Source organism: Cnephaeus nilssonii (assembly GCF_951640355.1).
Source record: "Cnephaeus nilssonii genome assembly, chromosome: 10".
NCBI lineage: Eukaryota > Metazoa > Chordata > Mammalia > Chiroptera > Vespertilionidae > Cnephaeus > Cnephaeus nilssonii.
In genome coordinates this window covers 53,134,189-53,155,973 of record NC_137081.1, presented here as the reverse complement: position 1 = coordinate 53,155,973, position 21,785 = coordinate 53,134,189, and the positions used below count along the sequence as shown (strand labels likewise).

The 21,785-nt window shown below is 35.1% G+C and overlaps 1 protein-coding gene across 1 annotated transcript; it reads left to right on the top strand.

The window, feature by feature from the left end:
• The first annotated feature begins 773 nt into the window (after positions 1-773).
• Positions 774-19,048, top strand: GCA (grancalcin). The gene is made up of 8 exons (XM_079783238.1): positions 774-1,476; positions 6,137-6,295; positions 9,164-9,233; positions 12,551-12,594; positions 12,887-13,034; positions 17,158-17,271; positions 17,584-17,642; positions 18,272-19,048. The coding sequence occupies exons 1-8, from the start codon at positions 1,036-1,038 to the stop codon at positions 18,296-18,298; spliced, it is 1,062 nt and encodes a 353-aa protein (XP_079639364.1). The 5' UTR covers positions 774-1,035; the 3' UTR covers positions 18,299-19,048.
• Positions 19,049-21,785: the final 2,737 nt, after the last annotated feature.

Genomic DNA, 21,785 nt, shown 5'->3' with positions numbered 1-21,785 from the left:
AGAGAAGATGCACAAAAATTCTGACCAGAGATTTAGACTAACATTGTAAATACAAAACCCTCGGTGCTTTCTAAGTCTTTGAATATACAGTTAATCAATTAGAATAAAACGTTACAACCATTTGTCTTGCTTAGTACTGCTTTATTGCTTAATACTTTTATAAATCATGTGTTCTTTCCTCTTATAAGTTTTACCACACCCCTCTATACTTATTTGTGCCAATAATTTAATCTTATCGGCTAAGGTATTTTTTGTGTTAGAAGAAGTAACACACACTTTCTTAAGAGTGGCAATCTTCCTTTCTCTCTGCCTCTTCCTGATAAAATTAGGTTTCACAAGGTTCAACGTGTTCCTCCTCTGTAGTGTAGCTGAGCAATATTTACTCAGCTTTGCAAGGTTTATTTCCTCTGCTAATAATCAACACTTTGCCCCAAAAAAGTATTTTTAAAATCTTTTTTTTTTTTTTTTGTGGTTGTCTTATACAGAAATAACTCAAAATAACGTCACCCTGGTCTTTTGCCTTTTTTTTTTTTTTTTTTTTTTTTTTTTTAAGCAAAAGCTACAGCTGTCCTTGTACTGTGTGTGTCTTGTCCTTTTAAAGCTGGGGCTACAAAATTCATTTGAATTCCAGAGAAAAGCACAACTGTCAACTACTATTACTTAATAAACCAAGTAATTGAGCATTTAAGTTTTTGCCGGAGTGAAGACCTCTCATGTAATATTTGAGACATTTATAACAATTCCTTGTTCACGAGAAAATGAAATTTAACTGGATTTCCTATGTTTTTATTCCCTGAATCTGGCAGCTCTAGTTACTGTTCATCTACTAAACAAACTACAAATAACCTTCGGGTAAAATTTGCCATCAAGTGGGTGTTAGCACAGAAGCACTCCCCTTGGGCGCAGAGGTAAAGGTTTCAAAATTTTGATTGTGACATCCACGCTATTCAAAAATAAATGTGAGTAACTCTACGAGGTTTTTAGATTCATCGATGTATCTGAAGTCCGGCTCAAAAACGGAGGCTAAAAGAAGTAATGACCAGTGTGGGGTTTCTAAAGGAACTTAGGTCCGGAGAGCTTTTCCAAAGAGGGTGCAGGAACCGCGGCAGTTTTCTCCGGGGTTCAGGGAGGAGAGCGCGACACCTGAGCGAGCCAATAGGAGCCGAGCAGGAAAGAGCTGGGCGCGTGAAGCCAATCAGAGACGAGATGGGTGGGACTAAGACTCCGGAAAGGGGCGTGCTCCCCAGGGCGGGACGCAGCCAATCGGAACCGAGTGGGGCGGGGCTGGATTCCGGCAGTGGGCGGTCTCCGGGAAGCCAAGGACGCTGCGAGTACGCCTGTCAGTCTCACCTGCACCTGCACCTGCACCTGCACCTACGCTTTTCACCAGCAGGGCGGACGCAGAGTCGAAGGGTGACGGGTGACGGGGTGACACTGGATCCGCTCGTCATGGCCTATCCGGGATACGGAGGAGGGGTGAGTCCTGTCCTCTTCACGCGGCCACCGCTCCTGCCGGGTGTGGCGCCCCTGCTGGCGGCGCCGAGGGACCTGGTCCGCCTTCGGCCCCTGGATTTTCGCCGCCTCTTATTCTGCCTCTTGGACCCGCAGTCATAGGTGCTGGAGGCCGGCCGGCCCGGCCGAGCGTTCTGGTCCCCGAGGCGTGTTCTTGTGTAGCCAAGAGTGTGATGTGTTTTTAGGAATATCTTTCCTGGAACTGCGGGGAGAAAGCACCCTTTTCTTGTTCCATCTCATCTTTTGTGCCCCGCCCCCAATGTGTCAGTCAGTTTTGCTAGACATCCTCTTTCTGAATTTTTTGACCACTTATTTTCCGTCCTTATGAATAAATTAAGATATGCTAAATGTCTCCTAATCTTTACTATTCTGCTAAAATCAGTCTGTTCTAGACTTTTTTCTGGGGGGGGGGGGAGTGAAAGGGTTACTCTTTTCTTACATAACTTTATTTTGCATCACCTTTGAGAGCTGGAAATTAAAATTGCAATATCCTGGTGGCTAGCTGGCCAGCTTTTTCTTTTCAGAAAGTAGCACAACCTTCAGTATTTATGTCAGTGATCTCCAAAGTGGGGGAGCACACTTTGTATTAACATGTGCATGAGGGATAATCTATTGGGCTGTGGGTAGAAAATAATATTCCAACTTTAATTGTACTTGTTTTTACCCAGAAGGAGAAATTGAGCTTTACTAATATTTAATATAGGTTTTAGCACTGTCATATGGCAGTTTTGAAAACTTGGCCTAAGTTCCTCCTGGCCCCTTCTACTTTAAGGTAACGCCTAAGGAAGGTAACGCCTTCTTCAACAGTTATTCCAGGGAACACAAACCCGTGGGGCTTTGACGATGTTCACTCTGATAGAAAATACGGGGAGTAAACTGAGGGATGAAGTGGAGACATTGGCTTCTCAACTTGTTTGTTCCTTTCAGCTTATTGTGATATATTACAGTTTATATGTACAGAGTTCTCTGGCGTTGCAGATTATATAATCTAGTTTAACTAAAATGACCCAAACTGGACCCGTAGTTTGAACATTTCTGGGAAGAAACTAGGAATCCAAGATAATATTAAGGATTCAAAAATGTGCAAAACAACGTGAAAACGACATTGCCAACGCTTTTAAGTCCAAGCTGTTCTTCAGTCACGTTACCAGATAACAACTCTGACCATGTAACAGTCAGTGTTGACTCATTTGACACTACCAAGAAGACAACTTGAAATATGAATTTTTAAACTATTTTTATGGATTGGCCTTAATGACTAAGGAGCTCCAGTTCTCCATGTGGATCCTTCTACGTGAGTCTTGGGCTTCCTTATGCTGGCTTTACTCTAAGAGAGAGACAGAAACTGCCTCTTGAAGTCTTTAGCCTGGAATGGACCTTGGTGCAATTTCTGCTGTATTCTGTCAGTGAAAGCTGAAACAGGCCCAGCTTGGATTCAAGGGGATGGAGAAAGTCTGCCTTGCATAGGGGAGATAGCAAAGAATTTTCAGTCATCTTTACTCTGACCACTACCAGCTCTCATGTTTTTGGATTTGGGGGACTGAATGCTGCATGTCAGGAAGGAAAGAGAGGTAGAAGGTTATTCATAAGGCCAGGTTCTTCATGTAATATAGCTTGCCTGACTTTAGTTTAAAAAAAAAATGTGTTCAACTCTCAAGGAACAAATGGAGATGCTATAGTAAAGGGTTCATAGTCATCTTTTGGCATCACCTCAACATTAGCTTTTCACTAATATGCTTAGATTTAGTGTGACCTCGTTTCTTATGAAATATTTTTAGTTTTTCTTCCTTATGTGAATCTTACAGTGGTGAGGGTCTCCAGTAAGCCCTAAATTCTTGGCTATGCCCTAAGACTTGTTTTCACTCCTTGTCCTTGGAGGCCTTGGACAATGCCTAAGTGCTGGTTATTTCTACATGCCCAAAGAGCAAAAGCTTTAGGAGTTTTGCTAAGCTGTTCACCTCAGGGTTTAGATTTGTCCTCAAATATTGGCCTGGAAATTTCCTTCCATCAGTAAGATGATTTAAAAATAATATTTTTGCAACATTTTGATTATTTTTATTACTAAGGTTGATTAAATTATCCTAGCCTGCATTATTAGAAATAGGAAGATTTTTTTCTCCCTTGAGTCAACATTTATAATTTATATAATTTTAGAAGGGCCATTTCATCTACATTTTCAAATATATTGGTAAAAAGGTATTCATAGCATTGTTAATATATATTTTTTAATTTAAATTCTATTTGTGGTTAAATACTCTCCTTTTCTTTATTTTAAATATATTTTTATTGATTTCAGAGAGGAAGGGAGAGGGAGAGATAGAAACATCAATGATGAGAGACTCATTGATTGGCTGTCTCCTGCATGCCCCCTACTGGGGATCGAGCCCACAACCCGGGCATTGGCCAATGCTCTATCCACTGAGCCAGCCCTACTAGGGCCCTTTTACTATTTGTCAACCTGGTCTGTCCATCTCTTCTTTTCAAAGAAGCAACTTTTAGCCGAAACCGGTTTGGCTCAGTGGATAGAGCATCGGCCTGTGGACTGAAAGGTCCCAAGTTCGATTCCGGTCAGGGGCATGTACCTTGGTTGCGGGCACATCCCCAGTGGGGGGTGTGCAAGAGGCAGCTGATCGATGTTTCTCTATCATTGATGTTTCTAACTCTCTATCCCTCTTTCTTCCTCTCTGTAAAAAATCAATGAAATATATTAAAACAAACAAACAAACAAAAAACACAAAGAAGCAACTTTTAAGCAATCACATCTATTTTTTTGCTAATATTTTTTTACTGTTTCCTTTCTTGTACTTCATTGCTTCAGAATCTATATATGTTTTCATCACCTCCTGAGGACATTTCTTGGAACTCTAGTACTTCCTCCATACTTTTGCTCTTACCACATCCCTGCCCAAGGCTTTTCAGAGCACTGCAAAAAGTCTCTATCTTTTATCTTCTTTGCCCTTTATCTTAATATTTTTTTTGCCTCTGGCAATCTCTACTGACCCTTAAAGAATGCAAGTGAAGTTACAAACTAGCAGTTGCAAAATACAGTCATGGGAATGTGAAGCTCAGCATAGGGTATATTATCACTAATATTGTAATAATTATATGTGGTGTCTCCGGGGTAGTAGACTTATCTGAGAGATCACTTCGTAAGTTATATAAATATCTAAGCACTATGCTGTACACCTGAAACCAATATAATATTAAATGTCAACTGCAATTTAAAAAATTTCAAGGCAACACTATATGAAAAAAGAATGTAAGTGAAAAATATTTTTGTTCAAGTACCATATGATTCTGGAATCTAATGAACAAAATGAACTAACAAGCAAAATAGTGACAGACTCACAGACAGACATCTGGCTGACGGGCTGTGGCGGAGGGAGCTAGGTGTGGAGGAGGGTGGAGGGACCGAGCAAAAAAGAAAGGGGAAAAAACTCTTGGACGCAGACCACAATGTGGTAAGTCCCCGGGGGTAGAGGTCAGGGGATGGAGGAAGGTAGAGGGGGGTATGGGGGGATAAATGGACGGAAACTTTTCTTGAGATGGTAAATACAAAATACAGTGTACAGATGATGTATTGTAGAATTGTGCATCTGAAACCTGTATAATTTTGTTAACCAGTGTCACCCCAATAAGTTCAATAAAAAGGAAAAAAAAACACACCCAAAATGGAATAATGGACAATCTTTATACTTCTTTCTCCTTCACACTAAAAAAATACTGAGTAAAGTTATCTTTTTAAAGTTATTAATAATGTGTACCAAGTTCCAACTGAAAAGAAAAGAGGAACCACAGATATAGCAGGAGACAAACAGTAGGTAGCCTCTGGGGTCATACTGTCTATTTTTGAATCATGATCTACTTCTTACTAGTTATCTGACCTTAACCGATTCAGGAACCCTCCTGAAGTTTCAGGTCCTCAATTGCAAAAAGGACATAGTACTTTTATTCCTCATAGAGTTGGAAAATCAAATCACATAATAGATGGAAAGTACTTAGAACAGTAGTACCTGGGATATGAAAAGCTCTCAAAAATATTAGCTGCATATTATTATTAGTATTCTTGTTGTTATTCTTAGTTTTGAAAAGGACCATGGTTACAATGATCAATTTATTGATCTGTTCATTGATTTCTTCCTTTAAAAATTTTTTTTGATGGAGCGGGTATTTCAGTCCTAAGCTGTTTCCCTTGATTTATTCACAATTTCATTGTATTTTACCATATATTCTTCTAAGTATGTGTCTTGAGTTATACTAGTTAGTTTTTCTGTAGGTGAATTTTCTCAGTTTTTATGTTTATTTTAGTGTTGGTTATGGTAAACACTTTTTCAAATTGTGCGTCATGTCCAACTATTAGATTAAGTTCTTAGTGGCTGGAGATTTTTTTTTTCTTTCACAGTTCTTTTAATTCTGGATAACATGTTAATGAATGGAGTTAGGTCCAATTACGGAACATCTAGCATTTTGGAGCTAACAGCTTTTGTGATAGTGAATTTGGAAGCTTGCAGTAACTATTTCTGTACTGCAATGGACTGCTCATAAATATTTCCTTTTAAACCAATGTTAGTGGATAATAGGTAGCATTTTGTGACAATACCTTTCTCCTTTTTCACTCTTCTAGTTTGGAAGTTTTATTGGTCAGATGCCAGGAATGCAGATGCAGATGGGACAGCCAGTACCCGTGCTCCCTGGTGGATACCCCGGGCACCCCGCTTACTTGAACAATTACTCCTCAGCCGAAGACCCCATGTGGACATACTTTGCTGCTGTTGCTGGACAGGTGAGATGCTAAATACGTTGCACAAATGTCAGTTAAAAATTATTGCTGTTTAAAAGACATGCCCACTTTTTTATTTACTTAGTGTATCATTTAAAATGCATATCAAATTTGTATTTTAAGCTTTTCTAGACTAATTTTCTTCCTGAGATCAGAGATGAGGGTAGTCATTTTATTTTAAAAAGCCTGCTAGCATGATCCCTGACACATAGTTCATTTAACTAAAAGTGGAACCAGGGAGCCAGAGAGGATTTGGAAAAAGATATCTACAAGTACAGACTGGTGACATCTCTAAGTTGCCATACCGTCAAGTTCTATCTTGCTCCAGACTTCTTGTATAAAACAATAAACCCTTAGTTGTTTAAGCCCCTTTAATAGCATTTTTTATTTTTGCAGCTAAATGCAATCCTGTTACATTATACCATCCTTATCTGCAATGAAGTTTTGAGTGGTATTACTGAGAATAAACATATTATCTATAACTGACTATATAATAAATTCATTTTATAAAATTATTACTTAAAACAGGAACTGGACATATATATTTAGAGACTTATTTGACTTCTGACTTATTACAGTGTATCAGTTTTCAACAATGATTTTCTATGTTTGTACTGTTTGATACTTGCCTCAATTTTTCCATAGTCTTGTGCTTTTGTGTAGTTAAACTCCATGAAGACATGGCTCTTGCAATATTATCCCTTACCAAGTTGACACTAGGAATATATTAGTCATTAAATACATGTGTTGAATGGGTACATAAACTATTTAATTTTTAATTTTTTAATTCAAATATTTAGATAATTCTTTTATATGTTGAATTTTGCCTAGCTTTAGGATCAGGTGTAATATCAGACTTACATATTATGGTTCTACAACCCAATTACTGAACTCACCTCTATAGCTGTATTCTTTTTTTAATAGGCCATATAATTTATGATGCTCTACAAGAAATGCCCAGTTAAAGCTTTCTACAGTGTTCCTTTTTATAGGATGTTTTCTGAACAGTGATGATTCACTCATCAGTTGATTTGAGGAAATTCTGGTTTGTACCTTTGTAAACACACAACATACACACATGCATACACACACACACACACAGAGATCATGTATTTTAATAATAGAAACACCTTTAACTTTAGTGTGCACACTGCTTCAACTTCTGAAGTGGATGAGGAAGAACTTCAGAAATGTTTGACACAGTCTGGAATTAGTGGAACTTATTCTCATGAGATCTTTTTTACTCCACAGGCCCATGCACACATTCCTCATTACCTTTACTCTGCTGTATTTTTCCCTTATCACTTAATATCATCAAATTAATTTCTTCTTTATTGTCTCTCTCCCACCATTAACATGTAAACTGTATGAAGGTGAAGAATTTGTTTTGAACAATGTTAGATAACTAGTCCTATTAATGGTGCTTGTACATAGTAGGTTGCTTAATAAATATTGGTTAAATGAATTCCTTATTCTTTCTAAATGGAAGATATTTGTTTAGTTATTTTTCTTCATTTTCTTAACATACTGGATTTAATGATTGCTCTATAAAATTAATTTCATCTTGTATGGATTTGTTTGAAAATAGTTAATTTTTGTTGGTTGTCTTTTTGACCATTAGATTTTTCCATATACTTTCGACTTTTGGTTCATAAACTTATTTTGCTTGGAGTTCTGTGTATTTCCTCCCTTCTTCTTTTGGTCCCCCTTCTATGTTATCCCTTTCCTTCCCCATGTCATCCTTCCTTGTGTAGTGGTTTTGTGATTGTCCCTACCTCGATTGTGTCCACAGTTTAAAATATGGCTGATTTTTTAAAAGAACTATTTTCTAACTACAGAATTTAATTTTTTAAATGTATTTTTAATTGAATTTTTTTTGGTGACATTGGTTAATACAATTATATAGATTTCAGGTATGCAGTTCTACAATACATTTAAAATTATGTAAACAAAATTACGAAAACATGCATGACAGACATCCACTTAGATGCTGTGTAGTACTAAATAGTACTACATGGTTGGTTCATTGAGAAGAAGTTTTCTTATAAGGAAATCTAAGCTAAAGATCAGAATATGAGTGTTTGTAATAATTCTTAGCCATAGTTTTTCTTTCAAAGTTTTTTTGTTGTCGTTTCTTTGGTCTCTTACAAAGTACAATTTTAAATTTGTCCCCTTGATCCTTTCTCAGAGCTATTGTTTTGCATTTGGACAATGTATTTGATGCCTCCAAGTAAATTATTCTCCTCTGTATTTTTAAAAAAATAGAAAATAGGATGAGGTACTGAAACCTGAGACTCCTCAACCTGTTTCACTTCCAAAATAAAAACATATTTTCCATAAGTTCAAACCAAGAATGTTTGGGCAATAATCAGAAGATTACTAACAAAATGTACGGAACTCTAAAATTTTGCTGGGGGTAATGGTGTTGGAGGGAAAATGTATTTTCTCCTTCAATATTCATTAGAAATAATCTCCCCCCAAAATAGGCATGAAAGGAAAGTTTTCAGATTTTTCTTAAAAATCCCATTGTAGGTATTTTTTCCAACAAATTTAAGTAGAGGTTCAGTGTTTCTCTCAAGTATTACTTTGAGCTATTACTGTATAGAATGATTATGCTGTTTTCCAGAAGTAGAAAAAAATTATATTTGAGATGCTTGAAAAGTTAATAGATTATAATTCGATTGTGAAAAATTATTTATAGTTCATGATGTTCTATAATATGCCTTTGCTATAAAAGTCATCTGTTATTTTGTAGTTGGTAATAGAGTAATATTTTGAAGAACGCATATTTATCGGTTGGTCTAGATTGACAGCATTTTACTATGCATTTATACAACTGTACATTAAATCAAGTTATAATTATTTTAACAGGATGGTGAAGTGGATGCAGAAGAACTTCAGAAATGTTTGACACAGTCTGGAATTAGTGGAACTTATTCTCGTGAGATCTTTTCCCCCCTCTGTTGAAATTGGAATAGGAAATTCATACCCTAACATTTTGCACCCATATTTATACTACTTTACAATTTTTTTATCACAGATATACATGCACGTAGTTTAAAGAGTCAAATAATTCTTCAAAGCTTGTTATGAAAATAGCTGTTCATTGTTCATTGCTATCTCCCCAGTGTTAACCACTCACAGAAGAAATACCTTTCAACTTTCTCAGCTGATTGTTTTGAAATTTGCCTCCAGATCTCAAAAATTGCATGCTTTTTAAATCACTGTTGCTTTTCAGTTTTAATGATTATCAGTACAGGTCTACTATGGAGCATGAGGATTTAACTCTCAACCTTTAACTCACCCTTGGCCCTGCCCTCCACACAGGAGCCCTGCTCATCCTCCCATCCATTCAGCACAGCTATATAATAATTTACATTAGGTCAATAATCAGCATTTGCCTTTTTGTTACTATCTAAATGCTCTCCTTGTGTCTTGTGATAGGTATGATTAATTTTCCATTTTACGTAACTTCCCTTTCCTGAAATTAATCATCATCTTGGAGCTTTCTGTTGTGCTCTACTCTGCAGAGCTGTCACACGGGCATCCCATCACCATCGTTCGGGACTGTCTTTCTCTCTCTGGAGGTGGATCTTCCCTTTATTTCATCTCTTGTCATCTTTTTTAATTCTATAAAGTATAAACATTAGCATCCTATTAAAAGAGTACATGGGAGGTAAATTTTTTGAGGCTTCGTCTGAAAATGCTTTCATTCTGTCCTCAGAATTAAATGAATGGCCAGGAGTAGAATGCTGTTACAAATAATTTTCACTTAGAATCTTAAAGGTACCGTTGTTTCTAGCTTCCATTGTTGCTCTGTCTTTCTGTTTGCTGCCTATATGTCATTTGTTTTTCCTCTCTTGAGGCCTGTGAAATGCTTTTCCTAGTCTGGTGGTTCACCGTGATGTGCCTAGTTGTGTAGGGAACTCAGTAAGTACCCCCAGTCTGGGACTCATTTGCTTTAGTTCTGGGACATTTTCTTCAGTCATGTTTTCTCTCTTTTTTCTTTCTAGAATGCCTGTAATTTGGAATGGATCACTTATTTTCTCCTACTTCTTCTTTTCCTCTATTTTGGGAGGACATTTCCATATCTTTATTTTCTAAACTTTCTATTGAGTCTTATTTACTGCCATCTTCTTAAAATCCAAGAGCATCTGTGTGTTTTTTTCTTCATGAATGTATTATCTTCCATGATCTCTCTGAGACTTAAAGTTTCTTTCTTTCTACATAACCTTTGTTTCTAACAGATTGCTGCCCCCTGCTTCCCGTTTGTTTGTCTTTTATATTAGATGCTTTTCTCAGGTGTCTGGTGATCCTGGGATGCTCATATTTAACTAAAAGGCTGGTTAGAAGCTGTGAGATCATGGTTAGGTGTTGATTGTAGAGTTCTGTGTCTGATGGTTAGGCTGGGCAGTTTGTTGTGCAACACTGGCTGTTAATATCTTTAGGGTTTCATTTTGGTCTGGTTGTCCAGCTGATCTTCTGTCTGGAAAGGAGGGGGAAAGAATCAGCAGGGCTCTCAGTCTTTTGTAAATTGTCATTTAATTGCCAGCTAGGTAGCCCTGTTCTGGAATCCTACAATCTAGAGACTTCTCCAGGGAATAAAACCCCAGACTTCTGCTGAGGTGGGAGCAGACATAGCCTTCCACTGAACTGAGGCCAGGAGGCGATTTAGAGCTCTAAATGCTCCTTAAGTAGACATTTAATCACTCCTGTTTTTATCTTATCTTCACCCATTTACAGAAGTATTGCCAATTCTTAAACTTTTGGGGTCTTTTCCAGGATAAATAGGCTGCTTCTCAGCTGTTCTTATTGCAAGTTCAGGAAAACACTTTCTCAGAACTAGGTTAGTTAACTCACATCCAACTTGCAAAATTTGGTTCTTCTCTCATTCTCTTTTTCTCTAAAGGTTTATGACTTAAAAAAAAATCAATTTACTCTCTATTCTAATGGAATGTGGTGTGAGAGAGAGAGGAGCTCCTGTCAATTTTCCTGAAAATTCTCTCTTCATTCTTTGTCAAAATATTTAATCTGATTAAATATTTATGTGTATGTGATATCACAAAACACAGACTATTTGGCTCATAGTAAATGCTCATTGAGTATCTTTTGAAATTGTGAGACTGAAAATACTGTAACCATCTATTCTAACATTGATTAAACATTTAAAGAAAATCAGCTATTAAAGTTTGTGGGATGTTTTACATTTTTTTTCTTAATGGATCTAAAATTTAGCTGAAATCATTTGTTTCTTTATAGAATTTCAAAAATATCAAATAGCATAAAATAAGCCAACTTAATTTTAAGTATTTTTATATATTTATTTTTATTTTAATGAGCTATTAGCTATGAGAACTTTGTAAGCTTAACTGCTGATATAATGTTTTCTTTATCAGGGCTATGATATATTGTTGAGATAAATCACATACTAATTGAATGAAATGACAGTAAGGATTTGAGAAATTAAATTCTACTTAGTGAGTCCTCAGTTATGGTTCTGTAATTACAAAAGTGTTAATATTTCTAATAAACCCTAATTTTAAGATAGTTTTATATATTCCTTCTTTCCTTTTTTACCCCATTCCTCCTCCCCAAGGGGCGGGGGGGGGGGGGGACATTTGCTTCAGTTTAGAAACTTCCCTTTTCTTACTTAGTCAAATTGCAATAAAACTATCAAATGATTTACTTACATCCATTTTCATCTCACTTTACAGTCTGTTCATGGTAAACTAATGTTTCTGAAATGAAGATTTTAGAATTGTCCCTCTGCTTCTTAAAATACTTCAGTGACTTACATTGGTCTAAATCTTTAGGTTGGCATTTAAGACTTTCATGATCTAGCCCTCAGCTATCTTTCTGATGTCATCATATGCAACTCCCTCACATATACCCCAAGCTTTAACCAAATTGCTAACTCCTTTAAGTTTTGTGATTTCAGTATATGTCAAATGCCTACTTAAACTCCACTTGTCATTTGTATTAGGAAGACTAAAGCCCTCCTTCTCCTGTGATAGCAATTTTCAGTTACTTTATGATTACTTATTTAATTATCTAAATCCCCTTATTAGATATGACTAGTTTGAAGGTAGCAATTTTTATTATTATTATTATGGATGGCTAACGTCCTAAGTTTGCTGATTAGGATGACTGTATATTTTTGGCAATTTTGATTTTTTTAAGTTGACAACAGAAATTGTCATAATCTTACATAGATAAAATTGGGAAGACTCTAATTCAAATAATAAATATGTTTTATAGCCTTCAGTTTGGAAACCTGCCGAATTATGATTGCCATGTTGGATGTATCCTTGAATAAAAATAGAAAATACTATTGAATAGTTGCTTTTTCATATTAAGGCAATTGTTGATTATAGATCACCACAGTAAGCCAGAGTTTAAAAATGCTTTGTAAGATTCTGTTTAAATTCCATACTTTTCCAGTTTTACATAGAAATCTATTCATATGCCGAATTTAGCTAACTCTTGCAGAAGCATCCTAACTTTTTTTTTGTGTGTGTGTGTGAAAGATTTGGAGTTTTGGGTTAAGTAAATTCTCTTTGGTATCAATTTTATTTTTGTTAATAAAACTGTCAGAGAGATTACACAGGAAAAATGGGATTTAACGAATTCAAAGAACTTTGGACAGCTCTTACTGCCTGGAAACAAAATTTCATAACTATTGATCAAGACCGAAGTGGCACAGTGGAGCATTATGAGTTGAATCAAGCCATTGCTGCTATGGGTAAGAATATTAAAATTCTTTAGCATCCATCCAGGTTATCTTTGTTCTTTGATCAGATGAATCTTAATTGTTTTAATTTTTTAAGTAATAAAGGGATATATTATTTCACCTAGATTGATTTCAAGGTTGTAGGTAAATTCTGACTAAGGACCTTTAACAACAATAAAAACCATTTTATTCATTATTTTTTCAAAAGATGAACTTTCATACATTCTGGATGATAAAATAACTTCTGAATTTTCTCTGTTGAGTATACTTAAATTTATTCCTCTAATTATTCTCACTTAATATTTATAGTATTCTTTGGTATCATGGTAAGACTTCCAATTTAATAATCTAGCTTTTCAGCAGTAAACACCATGGTTTTTGTTTTTGTTTTTTTCTTAAGTAGTAGAGAATACACAGTAGGTCCCAAAATACCTCCAAATTAGAAGTATGCATTTTAGAATATTTTTAAATAATTTAACTTTATTTTTTTAATCTCTGATAAGCTAAGGTTCTAAGTCTACTTTCTTTCAAAAAGTGATTATATACAATGGTGTGTAACTTGCTTACAGTTAATGACAGTTTTCAGTAGATTTAAGTGTGTTTCTCTTTAGGATTTTATTTATACTCATTTCTAAACAAAATACATTTGTAAGAAAATTAACTTCTTGAAAGTTAAAATCTGAACCCGATGTACATTATTTCAAATTCTAATTTAAATAAGTAAAAACTGTTGACTTTCTTTGTTTTATAAATGGACATTTTAATTTAATAAATAGTGATTTTAGGGACAATCCTGGCTATATAAACATGTACTATAGTTTATAGATCCTTAATAATTAATGGATTAAACTTGTTCCTTAATTCAGCATAATGTTGGAAATTTAATATAACCTTTTGCAAAAAAAGAAAATAGCCAAACAATTCACATAGGCATTTGAATATAACAAAGAGGTATTCTGGATTATTCAAATTTAAGATCTTCAGATATATTTAAAATATTAAATTTATTTTGCCAAGAATGTTATGGGAAATCTTAAGAATTTTATCAATACTGCATTCAGATCATAACTCTCTAATTGAAAGCTCAAAATGGATTTATATATAATTAAATTAGTCTGCATGTTTTATTTGCTTCTATTAATTTATACCTTTCATTTTATTTTATTTAAGCAAGTTTCCTGCATTACATTTTATTATAGCTACACATAGAGTTTTCTCCAATTGCATTTATTTTTTTGTTTTCCCCTTTGAATGAATTAGTGTAGTTTGTTGAAATCTACTAAACCCAAGTAATAATAAAGACAATACTTGTAGGCTATCATTCTTCATAATAAAGTGCACATATCTCATTAAATACATTAAGATAATCTCTACAGATGCAGAAAGTATAATATATTGATTTATATTTCTAATTATTTTTATTATTTTTAAATTTTAATTTTAGATATATTTTAAAATGTGAATAATCAAACAGTAATACATGTATAGAATTTATAACTAAATACACATATAATGATCCAAAACTTTTTACTGATAGGAGTATACAATAAAAAACCTAGATAAAAAAAGATCCAAGGAAGTAGTGATAAAAGTCTGAAGAAACAGATTAAGAGTTATGGAACTTAAAGGTGTAACATTTTCCATTTTTCCCCTCTGAATAACCATGTTGATCTTCAAATTTTCTCTGGCTGTAAAAGATACTTGTAAGTAAAATATTCAATGGAAACTATAGGATTTGAATGCTAGCAAAGATCACTGTGTAAATTTTGCTCTGATGTTCTTTAAAGATCCATAATTCACAGAATTGATAGGTGAAGGGGGTCAAAAGTACAGATTTCCAATTATAAAGTAACTCATGGGGATGTAATATGCAGCATGGTGACCCTAGTTAATAATATTGTAATTGCATTTTTGAAAGTTGCTGAGAAAGTAGATCTTAAAAGTTCTTATCATAAGAAAAATGAATTTGTATTATGTGTTGTGACAGAAGTTAACTAGACTTATTATGGTGATCATTTTGCAATATATACAAATATCAGAGCATTATATTGTACTCCTGAAGTATAATGTTGTCAGTTATACCTAATAAAAAATAAAATAAAAAATAAAAAGATACCTAAAGGGTAAAAAGATAAAATAAAATTGAAATATTGAAGCATTAAAATCCATTAAATACCCTAGACGTTATTTCAAAATCAAATATATGTACACTAGATGCCGGGTGCACGAATTCATGCAAATTGAAAGGAAATTAATTAGAAGAAATATTTTAATATCGCTATTCGCCCTTTCTCTATAATGGAAGTGTCAACCAAATTCATGATTGACAATGACAGATTGAAACACACATGTGCGATTGGCGTTAGAGAGAGCTTTATATCCTATATAATAAAAGCCTAATATGCTAAGTGTCCAGTCCTCTGGTCGTCCGTTCAACCAATCAAAGTGTAATATGCTAATGATATGCTAAGGCCGCTCAACTGCTCGCTATGACATGCACTGACCACCAGGGGGCAGACAGTCAACTGGTCGAGCAGTTGCTATGACATGCACTGACTACCAAGGGGCAGACCCTCTGACTAGTAGGTTAGCTGGCTTCTGGGGTCTGGCCAATTGGGACTGAGCAAGATGGGCTGGACACACTCTGGGGCCTTTCCGCAGTCCCTCCCCAGCTGGCCAACCTCCCATGTCCCTCCCTGGCCTGACTGTGCACCAGTGGGGTCCCTCGGCCTGGCCTGCACCCTCTCGCAATCCAGGACCCCTCAGGGGAAGTTGAAGAGCCGGTTTCGGCCCAATCCTGCAGGCCAGGCTGAGGGATCCCACTGGTACATGAATTCATGCACTGGGCTTCTAGTATATAGATAAACTTGCTTAATTAGACCTGTTTTCTGATTTAGCTAAACTTTTTTCAGCCCAAAAGTTTAGCACCTCAACTTCTCTTTCAGGTAATTGTCAGCAACATGCAGTAAATATTAACATGAAGCAGATTATTATTATAGATCCCACAGGGAGAACAAAGGGTAAAATATTTAACTGCAGCAGTGTTTGACTATATTCTTCGCAGTGAGAAAACCTGAAGTCATTTTCAAGGTCCACCATTTCTTTCTTCTTTTCAGTCAGGTCAAGTTTCTAAGCTTTCTAAATCTCTGTTTTTCGGCTAATGAAAAGAAAATAGGATTCCACCTAGTCTCCTATCTACCTACTCCAGGACTTCTGTGAGGATCAAATGAGATGAGGCATGGGAAAATGCTTCACAGACATTTGGTTAAAGTGTAAAATGTTTCCACCTGGCTATAAAGCAAGTCGTGTTCCTGGCTGAAGAAACTGCAAGGAGGCTAGTCGCTAGGGAGAGGAAGCTGGGCATTGCTATGTGATGTCATTTCCCGGCACCCACAGCCACCGTTTCTGGGCGGGGCTGTGGACCACATTTTGCGCCATGGGGTCTCGGCAGCGTCGGCTGCGATTTGGTGGGCTGTCACTCCGGGGTGGTGGTGGGGCCTGTGTCCCACTTGGGGGAAGCCGAGTGTTGCTTTGTGGATGCCAGGTCTGTGGTGGTGTTTCTCTGTAAATGGCCAGTGCACGTCACAGCAGCTCCTGCATTGAGCGTCTGCCCCCTGGTGGTCAGTGCGTGTCATAGTGACTGGTTGGACTGTCAGACACTTACCATATTAGCCTTTTATATATATAGAATATATATTTTAATTCTCACCCAAGGATATTTTTCCCCATTAATTTTTAGAGTGGAAGGGAGGGGGGAAGACAGAGAGAAACATCAATCTGAGAGAGACACATCGATTGGTTGCCTCCTGCACGCACCCTACTGGGGATAGAGCCACAACCCAGGCATGTGCCCTTGACCAGAATCGAACCCGGGGCCTTTCAGTCTCCAGGCTGATGCTCTATCCACTGAGCCAAACCAGCTAGGGCTGTACCACTATTAATTAACAGTTGCTTTGATCAATTTCAGTATGAATGTGTTCTGTTTCTAACATTGTGGTTTGTTTTTAACATGTTTTTTATGGAATGCACTTTGAAAGCTAATTTATTTATGACTATTAACAAGAATGCAGTGTTTGTTGTGGTCTTATGTGTTTAGTATTAGAAGGTGTAATTTATCAATCTCTTTTTTTTTTAGGTTATCGGTTGAGTCCTCAAACCTTAAGTGCTATTGTTAAACGTTATAGCAAGAATGGCAGGATCTTCTTCGATGATTATGTTGCTTGCTGTGTGAAGCTTCGGGCTTTGACAGGTATAGACCATTTAAAAGTGGGTACAGCTATTTTTCTTAAGTAATGTCTGTTGCTTTCTCTAGCAAGTTTATATTATGTTTTCCCCTTTATTCACTATTAAATCTAATCAGAGTGTTAAGGCTTTAAATTTTTGGAGTATACGTAGTGAAAAATTGTTATAGCTCAGTTTCGGAGGTTTTTTTCTTGTCTGAGATGCATAATCAAGATTTAATTGAGTATGAAATTATTAATATTTTAATACATGGAGACACTGAGTATTTGAAACTATAGATTTTTCAATTATAATAAAAAAGTAATTTGTTTGTTTAAAGATTTCTTTAGGAGAAGAGACCACTTGCAACAAGGGGTTGTGAATTTCATATATGATGATGTGAGTATCTTGTGTAAACTTTTGATATTTACACTATTCTAGAAGTGTTCATAGTTATCAAAAACTGTAAAGTGATCCCTGGTACCAATACTGTGATCATATATTTTGTAGGCCATGTTCTTTTTCTATAAGATTACAATATTGGTACAAATACCAACTTGACTTTATAGTAAACATAAAATATATTTTAAAACTTTATTACAGGTTTCTGGCAGTTTTTCTTCCAAATCATTTTTAAGGATAAAACTACCATTATTTTTATGAAGAGTAGTTTACTTGCGGTGATCTTTCTTAGTTCTAATAAAGATAGGAAATTTTCATATATGATAGATTATAAAGCTATTCATTTCTCATTTCAAATAATTCCTATTAACCTGAATCCAGGTTTTTAAAAAATTGATACTATAAGAAAGTTATATTTAAAATGTGTTCCAATGTTTTAGTGTTTTTGTTTTGTTTTTATGTGGAAGTTATAAGGTCAACATTACCCTACTAGCATATACTGGTTGAATTATAAATCTTGGAAAATCAGAGTTTCTCATCTTGTGAAAATACTTTTATGGAATATAAGTATTAAAAAACAAACACCATTTTATTGTTACCAGCTGATGATTTTGCTTATTTATTAGTTTTTGCAGGGCACGATGGCAATTTGAATACTAAAGAAATACTGTGAATGTTTCTGCTTGGAAGAAATGAACTGAACTACTTTAAATTAAAGCTTTTGGGGCTTTTCATGTTTCTACCTATTAAGTCTATTCCTTTTATAATATACACACACACATATATATATATATTATACATCTAGTAAAATGTGTTTTTATTTTAATGAACAATTCAAAGCAATAAAAGAGATGTTTTTGTATTTGGGATGTTTTTGCTTTTAGAAAAGTTTTCCCTTGATGAATATCTATAATGTCATCAAATATTGGTATATGATTAATTGATGTTTATATCTCTTTGCCTTAATTTGAACAATATAAACTTGGAGAAATGTACTTATGAGATTATATAAGAAGCCAAATGATGAAAGCCTAGATAACACTGATTTAAACTTATCTGAAGGTTACAGATTTTGCTTTCAGGTTTTGTTTGTAGTTGTTGGTGTTTGAAGGCAAGCTAGAGGGGCAGTCCTGGATTTTGTGCCATATTTGTCAAAGGGTTTGTTCTTACTCACATTATCAGAGAACAAACTCCAAGGTCTTTATCTGTGAAGAATAAAATTGTAGTTCCTAAAATTTTATCTTAAATCACCTCAGGAGGAGCATAAAATAACCTACAGTGAAATAAGACTACAGGAGGCATCATTTTTCTTTTTTTATTCTTTATATTGTATATTTTTCTTCGACATGTTTTATTGTTTTCTATGGAAAAAAAGTTCTTAATAAACAACTTTTCTCTCTGAACTTTATTTTGTTACTAAAGACATAGATAACCTCAAATGATATCTTTTTCTACATCTAGATTTTTCTGGAAATGACATTTTTTAATGAAATATCAACATTTAAATTTATTCTGTTAAACTAAATTATTGTTTGTACATAATGCCAATGGTATATAAAGTTAAAAAATTAGATAATTTTTCACTTTGTTTAAATGTTCAGAAATTATAAATTTGACTTTCTTGACAACCTTAACTGCTGGTTTTGGCATTAGTAAACCAATATGTCTTTTGAGCGCATCTGTGTAATGTGGGGTACAGAGCATGATAGACACCACAGCAATATTTCTGTGTGGTATTACTATGGAAATTGCAAAGTTGGGTCACCAGGTTTTTATCATTTAAAGTCCCTGGTATAAGCTGCTATAATGAAGCTAGCCCCTTTTTTGGCAACACCTTAAGTCTTTCTCAATGAAGATTGAATAAACATACTTTAACTGAATCTCTTTTCCTCAGCTTAAAGGTAAATACAGTAGTCCCCCCTGATCCAGAGTGATACATCCCAAGATCCCCAGAGAATGCCTGAAACCACAGATAGTACCTAAATCTTAAATATACTATTTTTTTTCTATACACACATACTTGTGTTAAATTTCATTTATAAATTAAGCACAGTAAAAGATTAACCAGAGTAAATATAAAATAGAATATTATAGCAATATACTGTATTAAAAGTTATGTGAATGTGGTCTCTGTCTCTCTTAAAATATCCTACTGTATTGCACGTCCCAGGGGGGATGATCTGGGACGACTTGAGATTTCTTCACACTACTCAGAACAGACGCAATTTAAAACTTATGAATTGTTTATTTCTGGAACTTTCTATTTTATATTTTCAGACCATAGCTGACTTCAGGTACTAAAACCATGGATTCGGGGGCAGTACTGTACAAATTGACTTAATTTTAGTATGGCAAATGACCAAGTTAATATATAGTTTTTATAAAACTGTTTTTTTAAAAAAATATATCTTTATTGATTTCAGAGAGGAAGGGAGAGGGAGAGATAGAAACATCAATGATGAGAGAGTCATTGATTGGCTGCCTTCTGCACGTCCCCCACTGGGGATCAAGCCCACCACTCAGGCATGTGCTCTGACTGGAAATCGAACAGTGACCTCCTGGTTCATAGGTCGATGTGCAACCACTGAGCCACACCAGCCAGGCCAAAACTATGTTTCTTAAAAAATGGAGAATTAACAGTAGTATCTTGGGAAAAAAAAAAACATTTTATAAACGTATAGAATTCTAAATCAACTTTCACTTGAAAAATCCTGGAAAGGATGTAATTATAGTCATTTAATTATGTAAATGATAATTTTACATAATTAGCTATCAAATTCATTTGGTCAGTTTTATAAAAATATATGTATAAATAACCCATAATTTATCCTCTAGCTGTTAATTTTTTTTTCTTGAGCATATATTTGATAATGTGAGAGGGCATTAACTGAGCCATAGAAAATACAGAATTTTAATAAAATAAATTGAAGTTAATATTGAAAAAAATACAGAATTTTAAATAGAAGTATTGTAGTAAAAGCTAATGTAAACACACTGTAAATCATTCCCATACAATAAAGATGATAATATGACTCAGCAGTCTAGAATCTTAATATCCCGCTTACAGGTGGTCAAGTTACAATGCTCTTCTGAGGTAAATTACAGTTCTCCTCACTTGGAGTCTCCTAGTTGAGGTAAAACTTTTAAAATGACATGTGATGTTCGCGTAAATTTCTGCCAAATGACATTTAGTATCAGAAGTCTTTACAAAGCCCCCTAACTCCAATTTTTGACCTTTTTCATCTCATGGCACATACAAACTATTCAAATTCTGTGGCACACCAAAAAATATATATTTTTTGCCTATCTGACAATAAAAATAGGCATAATTCTGATTCATTTATACTGGACAATGTTGGCTGTTGTCATTTTTTTATTTGACACGCTAAGGCAGGGCAAAGGCCAGCCAGCGAGCCGTATAAGACCTGTAAATTCATCTGGTCTGGCCCTGCCAGGCATTAGGGGTGAGTTAATTAAATGTTTGACCAAATATAGCAGCCTAATTGTGAAGTTGATAATTTTGTAAGGTCTGAGAATGATGTTATAAACATCCAAATGGCCCTTGGCGGAGAAAAGGTTCCCCAGCCCTGCTCTAAGGGGAAAGAGGTCAGTGCCCTGACTAGATAGTCAGGTATTGCATGTTTTTAAAAATTCTTGTGGCACACTGACCAAAAATTGCTGCTCTAACTCATCCTTTTCTATAGGTGTCCCCAGGTCTGTAGGGATGAGTTTCCATGGACAGACATAGTTTAGAAATTCTCCTCCTCCTCAGGGAACTGGAGAAATCCCAAGGTACATAAAATCCTGTTAATTTTATTTGACCCCGTTTATTCCAAACTCTTTTGCACACAGAACCCCTTTTCCTGGGAAAATAATTTTCCAGCCAATCCAACTTCATTGTGAGACAACCCTTTGCATTTTAATTAAATAGATAATCTTTTAAAAACATTAGGCATAGAGAATATTTTACTGGGATTTTTACACTGAAATGCAATTCACTCAATTCAATGTTTTAAGATAATGTATGTAAACCGACATCCATCACTAAAGTAATAAATAGTTTTATGATAAACATGACTGGAATATTAATATGTCATATTAATATAATAGATTGTACTGGTTAATTCATGCCCGGTTTTC

Coding starts and splice junctions, on each gene's coding strand:
- GCA (XM_079783238.1), top strand. CDS start 1,036: ATGACCAGTGTGGGGTTTCTAAAGGAACTTAGGTCCGGAGAGCTTTTC. Junction 12,595..12,886: donor TTATGATTGCCATGTTGGAT/GTATCCTTGAAT, acceptor TAAAACTGTCAG/AGAGATTACACAGGAAAAAT. Junction 17,272..17,583: donor GAAGCTTCGGGCTTTGACAG/GTATAGACCATT, acceptor GTTTGTTTAAAG/ATTTCTTTAGGAGAAGAGAC.